Below are 13,875 nucleotides of genomic sequence, written 5' to 3'. Positions count from 1 at the left end.
CCGTTGCTTAATTTTGGGGGGAGGGAATGGGAGGGAATGGGAGGGGAGGGGAGGGGGGTGGTGTGATGGTCCAGGGACCAGATTCAACCAATTCGAGCTCTGTCCTTGTCCGTCCAGGGGTTAAATGGCACCCTAGGGACACAGAGTTCCAGGAAAAAACCATGATAAGCTAATTCTGGTCTGGCTAGTTTGTCTGAGGCACAGCCGAAGCCTGTGTGCCTTTTCTCCTTTCTATGTACCTCGCAGCCTCTTTTTAGGTAGCTTGTCTTACTGGCCATATGACATGGTGATGCCGAAACCCGCCAGTGGCCGCGATACCGGGACAGACCCTGATTCAAGTTACGGTGGCAACTCAAAAATCATTTCATGGATCCAAGTTCGACTGGTAACGTCCCCCACCCAAAGACCGGCCACCCCCACAGACTGGCCACCTCATTCTCAACCCAGCCACCCAATTTATATATACTTTAAACAGTCATAACTCTATTAATTTAATTCTAATTAATTTTAAACTAATGCCAATTAATTTAAAATGCCTTCTTTTACTAAAAAAGATATAAGCGCCATACTTTAGATAGTTATAGACAGTATATCAGTAAATAAAGCAGCTAAAGCTTATAGTATTAACCGTTCTATACTCTAAAGTCAGATTAAAGGAAGTATAACACTAAAAGAAGCCTAAAAACCTTACTAAAAGCTCTTTAATACTTAAGAAAAGAGTCTTTAAGACTAGATTATTATTTAAGCTAATCTAGGATGCCCTATATTATATTAGTAAGTTAGAGAGTTTGCCAGTAAGATTGCTATCTATAACGGCTTCCTAAAAGGTGTTAGAAAGAACTAGTTATAGGGCTTTTTAGAATAAAATCTTAATATTAGGATATTAAAAGGCAAGAAAATTAACTCTAACTAATATTATAGAGCTTCTTCTAAACTAATAAAGGCATTCTTTATGCTTCTTATAATGCTAGTAATATACTTAATTAAGCAGGGAAATAGATATAATATTAATAAAGTTAAAATAATAGAAGGAATAGAAATAAACAGTCTATTTCTTAATTATTAGTTAAAGAAGTTAATACTTATTTATTAGCCTGGTTTTTATGCCTAGATTATAATTCTTAAGTGTATTTTAATAACTAAAAAGGTCTTAAGACTTATAGTTATTTTTAAGGGGAAAACAGTCTAATAATAATATTTCCCTAAGAATTTAGACTTTCTAGAAGACTAGAAATTTATATATAGTAATAAAGGCTAGATAAGCAATAAATTGGCATTAGTTTAATTAAGAAAAGTCTTTATTTTATTAATATAGCCTAAAAAAAAGAATAAACCCTAACTTTTTATTCTTAACAGCCATAAAAGTCATATTACAGAAGATTTCCTCTAAGAATATTATAATAATAATATATATCTATTATTTCTTCCTGCTTATATTTCCTATATCTTTTAGCTACTAGATATTACAGTTTTTAGTCCTCTAAAAAGGGCATATCATTATCTTCTTTTAGATCTTACTTCTATCTTTAATAACAGTTATATCAGCAAGATTACATTTCTATATACTTATAATAAGGCTTAAAGAGAAGCTATTATAAAGTCTAACGCAATTACCGGCTTTAAAGCCACTAAACTATAGCCTATAAACCTAATAAAGGTCCTAATAAACCTAATAGTTATAAAGACACCTTCTTCTGCTATTACAGCAAATTCGCCAGCAAAAGAGCAGGATTTAAGTCTCCTAAAAACTTCCCATTTATCTATATAGCTTTAGTAAGCTCTAGGCCAAGTCCTAGCTTCTATAATACAAAATCCAACTATCAGGCTGCTTTTTAGGAAGATTAGCAGTTAATTAGACCGTTATAACTTCAATATTAAGCAATAAAATAGAGAAATAAATATTTTACAGCAAGAAAATAAAGAAAATTAACTAAAACGGCATAAAAAAGTTATTTATAACCTAAATGCAGAGTTTATAAAGATTCTAGCAATAAAGAAAGCTTATAAATAGATATAAAAAACTTTACAACTAGAAAGAATAGTAAATAAGATTAAGAAATTAAAACTTAAGGATCTTTATACTAATTTCTATATAAATATTTACTGACTGAAGTTTTATTTAATATAAAAAATATAGTATTATAATAATTCATTAATTAATTATAATATCGGGTTTTTGGTGTTTTGGCCGAGGTAGCCAGTCTGTGGGGGTGGCCGGTCTTTGGGTGGGGGACGTTATTATGTAGGAATTAGGCGTGGGGCCTCTTTGCTGATCATATGGTCCATCAAACGCAACACCAAAACCAACTCCAAAAGATTCGTGCAGCGTACCGGCCCGGCATATTCAGTGGTATGTATAGTATCTAGCCAGCTAGTCTATCATCGTATGACGGGAAGAAGTGAAAACCCTTCCCCAGACGATTGTGATGTCGTGTCGTGCAGTGTGTCATGTGGGGGCAAATCATGCCTAGATTGAGCCCTGACAGGCACCCTTTCCAGATGCTCCAAGCTTCGCGAACACACGAGAAGTCTGTCTTCTCTTGGAGGGTAGCCCTGAACATGATGCAGATAGAAGGGGTGACAACTAATCTTGCAGCAACGCACTTTAACTATACAACGCGGTAGCAACAAGTGGCCCCGACTCTTCCAACTCTCTCTGTTCAGTGTCTGCCTTTTGATCATCAAGCATACTCTCTATCAGACCCACGGCGTTTATGGGAGCGCTAATAACGTCATTATGGGGATTGACCCCGGCCATGACCCCTCAACTCGAGGCACGGGGCCGGAGAACCCCGCTGGGAGCGGACCGGGACTGATCTTAAGTCAGGGTCGTGCAAGGTCTTGACAAAAGTCTCGATGCTGCCTTTTGTTCTGGCGAAGAGATCAATCAGTCACAGAGTGTCGAAACCGGGTCTAGAAGCGGAACTTTTGACTCTTGAAAGAAAAATCACTCTGTCGGTTGGCGAAGATGAACCTGGTGTCTTCTCATCAAGGCTTTATGGTCATTTTTGGAAACTTATACTAAAGCAATCATCTTGATAGTCGGGCTCTCCGATTTCCACCTCCTCTTACCTATTCATGGTGGTGCATGTACATTTCTTTGACTGCCTCAGAGCCTCATGCAAGTCGCTTCGCCTCGTGCATCATTCTTCACTGGCTCTATTTTCTCTCCTCTTCGTATGCGCTGCGGCTCTCTCGAATTCATCCGTTTTTCGACTCTAATGCAGTTAGGAATCAAGGCACAAGACTCTCACAAGACTTTCACATGAAGTTGTAGACATTCATGCACTCGGTAGGTGTGTACTGCCACCAACTCCATATACCAGTTGACTATACATTCGTATGATATCGGCTTCCCCCTGTGCACAATGAAGCCATACGATGTCAACCATACCTGTGGTTGCTCTCAAGCCGGCTCCCTGAGTTCGAAATCGGAGCTCCCCTCCTCACACGACTATGCAGTGATTATGCAGCAAGCACTGCTCTTTGTGTATTCCGAAGATGCAGGTATGGATCGTTGGTGTCCCAACTTGGGTTACATTTATGCATGTATTAACCGGAATGGCGCGAACGAACCACAGCCAAGAGCGCCGCCATTGTGTCCGTTCTCGATTTGTGCATGCTATAACCCGAGGTCTCCCCTACACGGATCATGATGTTGCTTAGTGGTGAGATTATCTGATGCTAGCTGATAGGGGGGCCACATATGCAAGATCTCCTGATTCTGATAATTGGAGTCGTGCTAATCAGGGTATTTGACGATAGTGGGCGTACAGTTTTTGAAACTAGATAGAATCACACACTGCCTTAGATGACGCCTAATACTTGCTTGGAAGGAAGGCCATTAGGCTCAAGCTTGAGAGCTACTTTCACAAAGGTCAGGAACCAGCAAACAAGGTGCTATCATATTGGGAATCGTTGAAATGGCCAAATGTCGCTCGTTGACTCGGTCCTGTTAGACTTCAGTCAATCTAATGAAGGGTACATTTGGAGCAAGCTGGAATTTTCGTCCAACCCTAGCTGTTTACTCCCAAAGTAAGACGGGACTGCAAGCCACATCGACATCGCAGCGTGGTGCCTGGATGGGTAGAGAAAATTGGTGGTGTTGGCAGCACTGCAATATAAATACCCTCCATACCACCCATACTATCCATAGCTGAATACTTTGATCCGAGCATTGCATTAGACTCGGAATCCCATTGACCCCTACGTCAGGTTTCAGTTCGTACCGTCTTGTTTGTATTCTTTGTGTTTTAGATTATTTCCAAATCCCATGAAACGTCCGCTGTGTAGCATCTCTATATAGTTCACTGTGAATGCATCGCCTACACACTTTCGTAATGCGAGTGACCCTGAAGAATTAGCTGTGATCTTGTGATCACTCGCTTCTGGACAAATAAGAACAGTTGCCATGAAAGATGTTTGGTCAGAATAAACCAGACTGAAGGTAACGCGAGGTTTCTGGACGTAGATCGTGCTGACTTGATACTCGTCTAGCTGGTACGCAAATATGATTGACATAAAGTCTGCCAACTGTATGCTGGCATAGTCGCAGAATAACATCTCTTGAATACACCTGACAATGTGTTGAATAAAGCAACATAATGAGAACAGGGCAACAGCGATCTGTTTGCAAGATGACAAAGTCCCCTTGACTTGTGAGGCTCATCATGCTTTTTGGGGGTACAACCGTGGTGAATGAGAGGAGTTGACCAAGCATTGTTTGATAGGCTACGACACCAAGCAGCAAACCTCCAATCACCCGAGAATTGCCTCGGGAGTATTGTCCGTGATAACCATAATTGAGCTGAAATTTGTAACTTGACTACGATCTTCCGGACAATAGAAGAGTATTTACTGCGATGCTTGATGAGAAAACTGTTAACGAGCAGACACAAAGAAGTACAAAAGACCATTGATCATCAAGAGGTGTGTGAAGACACTGTCTTTTAGTTAGATAATGCCAACTTCAGGTCGGCAAAGCGTACAGTCCCAAGAAAAGAAGAAACTCGGCTGATCCCAGTCCTCTGGTATTGGAGAATATTACCAACTCCAGCGTATTTCATATCCGAGGTCTGCATGGATACTAATATCGTCGGCGGATAGCTTGACCGGAAGCCTCATCATACCCTTCGTATTCCTAATGTCACGCTTTCCAAGTCCCTCAACGCCATAGCTGAATTAGGGTGCCATCCACGTCCGCAGAGAGCAGACTTGGGGCCAGAACAAGACGAAAACACCTGACCGTCCGTCGCCCGCTTGGGAGTTCAGATGGCGACCCAGATGAGCATAACAACTACATCGAGACCCTTGCCCTCACCGCCATCATACTTGAAGGTCCACATGCCGTCCTTCTTCTGGTCCCAGTAGGCGCCTGTGGCACTGTGCATTCCTCGTCGACCGACATGGGGCTTTCCGTCAGTGGCAGTCGCTTCGGAGCTCGTAGAAATGTGAGGCTCTTCAGCCTTGATCTCGGTGCCACCACGGGGTTTGTTCAGGGCGGACGTAGGGACGAGATGCTGCACGATGGTACTGTTGCATGCGAACTTGAACGAGGGAGCAGAAGCACCCTCGGGAGTTGATTCAGAGATGACGGCTTTCAAAACGGAACTCTTCAATCATGGTCAGTTTTCCAGCTACAACGGCTGTGTAGAGTTGTGTCTTCAACCTACAATAATTGTTGAATTCCATTGCTCGGTCTTTTCATGATCGTAGAATTCTGCGCTTCCAATCGCGCTGTTGCAGGCCTGCAATTGTTGTGATTAGTACACGCGTCGAAAGAAGCGACCGTCTTGTGGTTGGCGGTAAGCAGAGGTGAATGGGCGACGTACATCAGTAGCGATCTGCTTGAGGCGGTTGGGGGGAATCGGCTAGATGAAGATTAACTCTTGCACGGATAGGGGATCCTTTCAGCGTTTATGCACATACAGGAGTAGCCATTGTCGAGGTTGGTGTCGTGTTAGGGTTGAGAGGATGGTTTGGAGCTGAGTTAATGTTTGATGGATGGCGTCGTGGATCGGATTGGACAGGTGGAAAACGGTCGGTAAACAAAAACAAGCCTCGTTATCAGAGGAACCGGGTTATGCATTCATGCACAAACCAATGGCTACCACCTTCAGTAACAACAACCTTACTTTTTTCCTATATCATGCTTCGCTGAGCAATTCTCATGGTCAACACAACTAAATCTAGTTTTTTACTATCCATATCCATAATTGGGACCATTTTATTATCATCTAGCTCAGCTTGTGTCAGAATGTCTTTCTATCGCGGCTACAATGTACCACCCACCTAGACAAGGGAGCCAGACCAGGGCACGTGATCAACAAAGCTGGGTGCAATCGATTGCTGACAGTCTCTACCTACGATTAGGAAACTAAACAACTCGAAACGATAGTGTTGATCTAAAATGCATGATCTTATTCTGAAATTTGATATAGTTTGGTCTTCATCTCTTAGTTGGGTATTGTAGTCTTGTGTCTATGTCTGTTTATTAGTACTTCCTGTCTTCGCTTCATTTTTAGCGATGTCAATGCTTGGTTGTTGTGTTTTGGTATAGCGAGAGCCCATGATAAACTTTCGTGAAACAGTTTCTTCTTATTGGATATGAAGTTACGCACTGATCCAATATGTCTCATTGGTATCTGTAAGCATTGCTAGAAACAACAAAATTATCGTTGCCTTCGAAATGACTCGTCATTCCAAGCGAGGTCTATGAGATTACGAGAATTATTACAAGTTGGAAAGAATACCTATGTGGTCTATCATCGGCGTACGGGCAGGTCGGTGATTCCATATGTACCTAGGGCGTCAAGACAGATCCGGCGGTACCTGTATCCGTACCTGCTTCTGAATGCTAAGTTTTCTGCAGTTGATAGGGCGGTCGCGTGCTGCTACTATGTCCAACCAATGAGCCACGTGCTCTTCGAAGCAGGATCCAAGCTGCTTCCTACTTACTGGAACACACACCGAGAAGTGGGTCCAGCATCTCGTCCTCGTTTCGGCAGTCCAGTCCATGTCGTACATAAACAGACGACTTGGACCTTTTCTTTATCACAACCATTTTTTGATCAAGTGAAGTCATTCGCCAATCGCTCGCACTAGGATTACCGATTGAGCGTCATCTCATACCTTCTTACTTGTAAGAACGGCCAGTTTTACTTTTACTTAACAGCGCTCCTCTTCCTCGCTGCCAACGGGGACACAACACTCGCTACTAGAGCTGTCAACAATAAAACCTCGCCGATTTCGAGCAATTCCGACATGTCTTCCCAGCCTCTCCTTCAGACTACTCCCGGTACGTGCGCCCCAAGTACTCATTGAATCTTGCAATTGACATTTGGTTATCTTGCTCTGTCTAACATGTCTTCCAGGTAAGCGCATTGCTTTGCCAACCCGCGTCGAACCCAAGGTCTTCTTCGCGAACGAACGAACTTTCCTGTCATGGCTCAACTTCACCGTCATTCTCGGCGCCCTCGCCATCGGCATGCTGAACTTCGGTGATAGAGTCGCCTTCATCTCTGCATTCCTCTTCACTGGTGTCGCTATGTTGACCATGATATATGCATTGGTGACGTACCATTGGCGAGCCAAGTCTATAAGAATGAAGGGTCAGGCTGGCTTTGATGACCGTTTTGGTCCCACTGTTCTGGCTATCATTCTTCTACTGGCCGTTATTGTCAACTTTGTCCTCCGAATCACCGACAAGTCCAAGAACAATGGTAACTAAAGACTCATTGGACATCACCACAGCGGTTGCAGTCAACCAACGGGATCTAAAGCCGCTCATGTGGGAAGAGGCGGGAATGGCTCAGCGGGGAATGGAGTCTTGTGGTGTATTGGGTCATTGACGTTGGAGCCGGGATATGACAAATTTTCTTTACACAGTATTGCACGATTGTAGCGGCACAAATAAAAGCAGAATGTTCTATTTACTTGCGCTGGGTATCTTGTGATTTGCTAGACGACTTACTCAACCATGAACCATCTCTGGAATGGTTCAGTCAAGTATATTAAAAACATAAAAGGCAGACGAAGCGGCCTGAGCAGAGTAGAAGTATCGGGATTGTATCAAGCTTGCTTGGCTGTACCAGACTGGACCGTAACACCCTTCTTTATTTTCAATTCCTGTATGGGCACAGTCGAAATGAAAACCCTCAACGATTTCACAGATCGTGGCGAGGGCTGAGGTAGCACTGCACCTTCAAATCGGCTGTGCATAACCTCGAAATCGTCGTTGTCAGAATCATTGTCTTCTTGAATGTTCTTTTCGAGGATTGTCTCTTCAATAATATCCTTGCTTTTAGACTTTTCTGGTTGGTCAAATAGCTGGTTGTACTGATAATATGCTTTCCCTTCCTCAGTAACAATCCGCTTGCATTTTTCCACCACTGTGATGAGCTTGCAAACATCGGCGGTTCGCGCATACAGCAGTGCTACTGGAGATCGATCGCCTTGGGTCATTATGTGATTTGCGACCTGCATGATGCGCTTCTTGATTTTCGTTGACGAGATAACTGAAGCAGGTAGGATGTCATATTTGGAGTTGAGTTCAGCGATGATGGTTTCGTGGGGAGCTAGCAGAGCTGGTGTTGGAGTCTTAGGTTCGTTGTTTCGGGGTCTCTTCGTCAAATGGGTTTCGTTGGAGACATTTGTATCTGGCTTCCTTTTGCCAGAGACATGGTTGGATGTTGCAATGGGCATTTTTGTGAGTGATGATGTTTAAAGAACGAGATGGCTCTAGCGGATAAAACAGTTGCGGTCCAGGATTTGGGCTTTGCGGGGCGGACACATGCAAGTCCGAGCTTTTGGAGCACAGTGACATTATTCATTGGATCAAATGCTTGGCACTTTATCGCTTGCTTAACACATACAATGTATTCGAAGAACCTTCCATGGGACAATTTGCCAGAATCCATTGCCTAAGGTGCCTAGATAGGTAGTCTACTTGAGCACCTTCAGAGAATTCCAGGCATTGGTAAGGCATCACGAGCTTCCTTTTTTGCCCGTACTCTTCCTTTACAAGGTGATTTCCTGAACTCAATAGGTACCTAGGCTGTCCCTGGGATTGAACCTAACCTTAGAAGCGCGTGGCTGCAGACAAGGAGAGACAGCTTACTAAGGCAATTCATTGTGGGTGATGCCAAAATTTGAGAACCTTACGGAACATGGTAAAAAGTGGCTGGCGAGGCTTACGCCACAACTCCAAAGTTGTGTTGAAATCTTGAATGCATAAGCACAGCTCGCTAGGTTTATCTAAGTCTAATTCTTAGGTCCCTCAGGCGAGATGCTATCAACATTACTAAATATCGTTCGCCAATTTACTCATCTCAGAACCATCACCTGCGAACAGAGACGAGAAGTGAGCACTTTACGAGCAGCACTCCCTTCTGAAGATGTCATGGATGACGAATTGGACCAGAGTCGCTAGTGGGGCTGAGAGTAGCTCCCCAGGAACTCAAGAGAATCACCTCATCGTGCTTCAAAATGCCCCATCACCGAGCTTTAAATTGGCAGCATTTGCATGGCATAGAAGAAGTTCTCCCATAACGCTCACTGGATGACAGTAACTACATATAGGAATTTCAGTTTCTGCTGATGCTCTCAACTCAAGATATCAAGGAGCTTGGACCAGATTTGTACACAATAACCAACCAGAGTGAGGCTTCTAACAAGAAGGCACTCATCCATGCTAAGGTACAGACACAGGACACTAGCACAGTCTAAACAATTACAGCTTGGCTTCCAAGCCAAGTGGAAAATAAGCGAGCTGGTTGGAAGTGGCTGCAGCAACTTACGGAAAGATAGCCCATAACCTATGGAGTACACACCATCCTGTTTCGTTCTAACCAAATGTGTCTCATTGATGGTTGCATTGTCAGACGTCCAAGACTCGTCCCGAAATCAAGCGTAGGACTGATTGCCCAGGTTCAAAACCAGTGGCATGTGATGGGAATAAAGAGACGGGTGGTTCAGACAGGCGATGAAAGACTCCAAGGCCCCCCGAGAACTTAATGAGCAAGACGATCCTGTCATATCTAATCAAGCGAGGTGGTTTTCGGGCAACCTGCCTAGTAGCTAGTGTAGCTGCCAAGCGCGAGATAAGATGGTTTGGATTTAGAACATACTTTACTACGAGTTGTTGGGGTTGCAACCAAATCCTCTGATTCGAAGTATCTACAGTGGGGTTTTGTACCTGAAAAGGTGTCATGGAGGGCATCCCCAGGCAGCGCCAGGCTCTTCCGGGCTGTTTGTCGAATCATGATTAGGAGTCACTACCTGAGGAGCATACAAGGAAGTATTTGAAACTGCATACGCTGAAGCAGTGTCTCTATGTGCGGCAACCTGCACTAGCTCGGGCTAGCCTATCGACTGGATCTGACGGTTCTCTTCCTGTCCAGTCCTGAGTTCATTGGGCACTCGTTTGTTATCACTGCTAACAAGCCGGGAAGTGACTGGGATCATAGCAGGAGACAAACGGCGAAACTGATCTGAAGCAGCAAACAACTGACTTGACCACCACAAAACCATATGAATCTTTCATTGCCTTATGACAAGCTATCTGCCAATCTTGGTAGGGATCACAAGGTACTAGATAAGTTAGAATTCCGTTATGCTGACAGGGTTCCAGCTTGCATCGAATCTATTAGTGGATGGTGGTTCTAACTTCTGAGTTTCTGGGCGTCGTCGTACCGCAATCACAATCCCCTGGCTCCTTCCATGCTTGGCTGGCTAGCTGGCTGATGGTCCACTCCCTTGACTCCCCAAAGGGACACAGAAAACCCCAATTTCGCCCCTGGTGCCCACCAACAGCCTGCCAACACTTGGCTCCCTTGACTCCTAGACTTGTTTTAGCCTGCTCGACGGCTTCGCCTCAGGTCTGCTTTTTGTGGGCACTCAATCGGCCGTTCAATCAAAACAAGTCTCTGGCCGATCGCTCATTCAATCAGGGAGGAAGCCCAGTGCACAAGCAGCACCAAAACAAGAGACCGAGACCCAAGCGTCACTCTCGGGTACTGACTGTGAGGTTGAGGTGCTCCCATCACGCACACTGCAGTCACTGCACCACCCACTTTCTCCTTCTTCCAGTTTGACTTTATCCCCATTTCCCTCGAGTCGTGTCAGACTCCCGCAACAGAAAGCTTCAATTCCACTTGCGCCTACACTTGTACTTCTGTACTTTCACTTCCCCCTCGACGCACATTCCCTCTCATGTGTTATCGATTTTCCTCTTCGCACCTTCATTTGCGCATGCACCCCCGTTTTCCCACTCTTCTCTTTGCTGCTGCTGCTTCACTACCACAACCCACCTAATCTTCGCTCTTACACGCTCTCCCATCTTGTCTCGTCTCCCTCCTCTTCATTCACAACACACTCTCCCTCTCAAAGAAAACACTTTCTTTGTTTGCTATCTCTCAGAGGCCACAGAGTCGAGGCTTTCGCTAGCGCTCGATCACTTCTTTCTTCCCTCTCTTCCGGCACATTGTCGCTCTGAGTACTTGTCATTACTGTCGCTGGTTGACCCAAACTCCTCTTTGGTTCTGGCCTGTTCTGAGGGCCACATCATCAAACCCCTTTGCGCCCGACTCCGATTCTCCGATCCGCAAACCTACTTTCCAATTACGTCAGCTTCACCTGCGCCACAGCTCTCACAAATTTGGCACCCACTCCCATAATTTTCACCCGTCTTCAAATCCACACACAGCTGCTGCCTGCTGCATTGATACAAAAGCTCGCTACGGCCCTTCTGTCGTGACATTTTTCGTCTTCTCCTTGACTTCTTGTCGAGGTATCCTCATGTTTCGATTCTGGACATCTGAATCACGGGGAAGCGACAAGACGCTGCCGGCAACACCACCAATAGCAGACCTACTGAAGCCATTTCAGTCACCTCTGTTACCAAAAACGAAGATATCAGGGTCGCCCGAGGCGCAGCCTCCCAAACGGAGACGGTCAAGCGTATATGGCTCTGATGAAACGTCCGATATGAACGTGCCTATAAAGCGCGCCAAGATAGACCTAGATATAATAGGCGACAGTTTCTCAGCATCCGGCCCAAAACCACAAGAAAGTCCTACGGCCCCTAGTTTGGACGATGCCCGGGATGAGATTCGCCATCAGTTTGGTCTTGAAATTTTGCTAAAACATGATGAACTTCGGCTCATTAACCAGGAACTCGCGAAATGCCAGGTTGCTCTGGAGCAGCTCAGACGTTGTCATCTCATCCCATACCCTGTGAATTGCCCAACTCCTGAACAGATGCTGAATGTCAGTGCCGGAAAGGGACCTGCTATTCAGACGCGTTCCGGGGAAGCTGTACCAAGGTGGGCACCCCCATTTGGTGTCGTTGATGGTCCATATGCCAGACACTATGCCAAGTGGCTCATTCCTGATCCTTCGTTTGATGGTATACAGCCCGAGTGGCATTTTACTCCAGAAGCCTCACGTGCGAGAGCTTCGTTTGCTGAAGGGCGGACGACAAGAAATAGCTTCACCGAATCTGGAACTTCGCTTAAGGCTCGTTCAGGCCGTGGAGCTGGGAGCCAGAAGTTACAATCTTTGTCAAGTGGCTATCCTCAGCCAAAAGACAAGGCTGGCCCATGTATCTTGAAGCGCTCCGATGGGAAGACAGTAAAGTTGGTATGTCTTGATTGCAACCGGGAGAACTTTTCAAGTACTCAGGGATTTATCAACCACTGCCGCATTGCTCATAAGAGGGACTTCAAGAGCCACGAGGAAGCAGCTGTGCAGAGCGGCCATCCAATCGAAGTAACAGAAGGGGGGGCTGTTGGAGAGGAAAAGGCGCCTGCACCGACCGTGCTAACTCTGACTTCCACTTCTGTGCATCCTTTTGCCCAACCTGATATGACCGAACAGCAAGCATACATTGCTCTCAGATCACGAATTGCCGATTCGCTTAGGCTTTATCACCAAGGCAAGCTGCCTGGTGTCACCCATATCCCTTCGCTTCATGGCAAACATCGTGGGCTTGACGTGCAATTGACTGCCTCTGTCGCAGGCGCTTCGGATGTGCCCTTTCTCTCCCATTTCTTGCAAAGTCGGAAGTTCGACGGTAACCTGCGTGAACTGGTTGCAGATGCAAAGACAAAGATCGCACTGGACGATATGACTTCCGGTGAAGAATCGGAGCCTGCTGAGACATCACTTGACGAGATAGAAATGGGAGATCCGTCTGCTGTGCGGAAACCAGTCGTTATGCGCGTGCCCGCAAAGGCTACTCATTCTCCAACTGTCATGGCCGCATCAGTCCATTCAGCCAGTAGCAAAGGCCGTGCTCCCCCAATCGCTCTCAAGAGGTCTGCAAACTGTGGATCGCATAATGCGAACCCTGTGCTCTCAGACGAAGATTTGGACATGGAAGATGTTGACATGAGCCCCAATACCATGGTCAGCAACAATGCGCCTTCCCTTGTTAGTGATGATGGAGAGTACGATGATACGGATGATGGCTCATCTGTTTCTGGCACAAGTGATCATCTCGAAACCGAGTCAGTGTCGGATGTGGAAGAGATCACGTTGGATGACGACCAGGATTCGCGCTCACTGCGTCGGGGATCCAGCGGCGCGTCAGGCGCTGTAAGGCTTCGTAAGGACGACCCCAAGCATGTTACTCTGATGACGCCGGTCAAGAGTAATGCCAGGGAACGAAAGTCGCGTAAACTTTGAACTATTGAAACATAGCATCTACACGTTGTGTGCCGATCTTCCCATTCATCATTGTCAACGCCGTACAGTCACAAACCATTGGATTCGCCTTTCTTCTTGAACCACCGATTTTCAACCATATATTTTTTTAGTCAATATCTTACGAACAACCACTGGGAACAGGTCACGATTGAGAAACGACAACTGCTT

The 13,875-nt window shown here is 45.4% G+C and overlaps 4 protein-coding genes; 2 read left to right on the top strand and 2 right to left on the bottom strand.

Annotated features, from left to right (window-relative positions):
• Window positions 1-5,267: 5,267 nt before the first annotated feature.
• Window positions 5,268-5,940, bottom strand: FFUJ_07512 (related to cytoplasmic dynein light chain; the record flags this gene model as incomplete). XM_023577773.1 has 4 exons in its annotated part: window positions 5,268-5,612; window positions 5,673-5,747; window positions 5,832-5,870; window positions 5,929-5,940. The coding sequence occupies 4 exons, from the start codon at window positions 5,938-5,940 to the stop codon at window positions 5,268-5,270; spliced, it is 471 nt and encodes a 156-aa protein (XP_023431445.1).
• Window positions 5,941-7,263: 1,323 nt separating this feature from the next.
• FFUJ_07511 (probable negative regulator of cdc42) lies at window positions 7,264-7,729 on the top strand (the record flags this gene model as incomplete). XM_023577771.1 has 2 exons in its annotated part: window positions 7,264-7,297; window positions 7,374-7,729. 2 exons carry the CDS (start codon window positions 7,264-7,266, stop codon window positions 7,727-7,729), a joined length of 390 nt encoding a protein of 129 aa, XP_023430783.1.
• A 341-nt stretch (window positions 7,730-8,070) lies between these two features.
• On the bottom strand, window positions 8,071-8,703 carry FFUJ_07510 (uncharacterized protein; the record flags this gene model as incomplete). The annotated part of the gene is made up of 1 exon (XM_023577770.1): window positions 8,071-8,703. One exon carries the CDS (start codon window positions 8,701-8,703, stop codon window positions 8,071-8,073), a length of 633 nt encoding a protein of 210 aa, XP_023430782.1.
• Window positions 8,704-11,796: 3,093 nt separating this feature from the next.
• On the top strand, window positions 11,797-13,686 carry FFUJ_07509 (uncharacterized protein; the record flags this gene model as incomplete). XM_023577769.1 has 2 exons in its annotated part: window positions 11,797-12,768; window positions 12,877-13,686. 2 exons carry the CDS (start codon window positions 11,797-11,799, stop codon window positions 13,684-13,686), a joined length of 1,782 nt encoding a protein of 593 aa, XP_023430781.1.
• Window positions 13,687-13,875: the final 189 nt, after the last annotated feature.

Source organism: Fusarium fujikuroi, chromosome FFUJ_chr05 (genome assembly GCF_900079805.1).
Source record: "Fusarium fujikuroi IMI 58289 draft genome, chromosome FFUJ_chr05".
Taxonomy (NCBI): domain Eukaryota; kingdom Fungi; phylum Ascomycota; class Sordariomycetes; order Hypocreales; family Nectriaceae; genus Fusarium; species Fusarium fujikuroi.
Note: the sequence above shows the minus strand (reverse complement) of the source record. Positions and strands in the feature narration are given on the sequence as shown.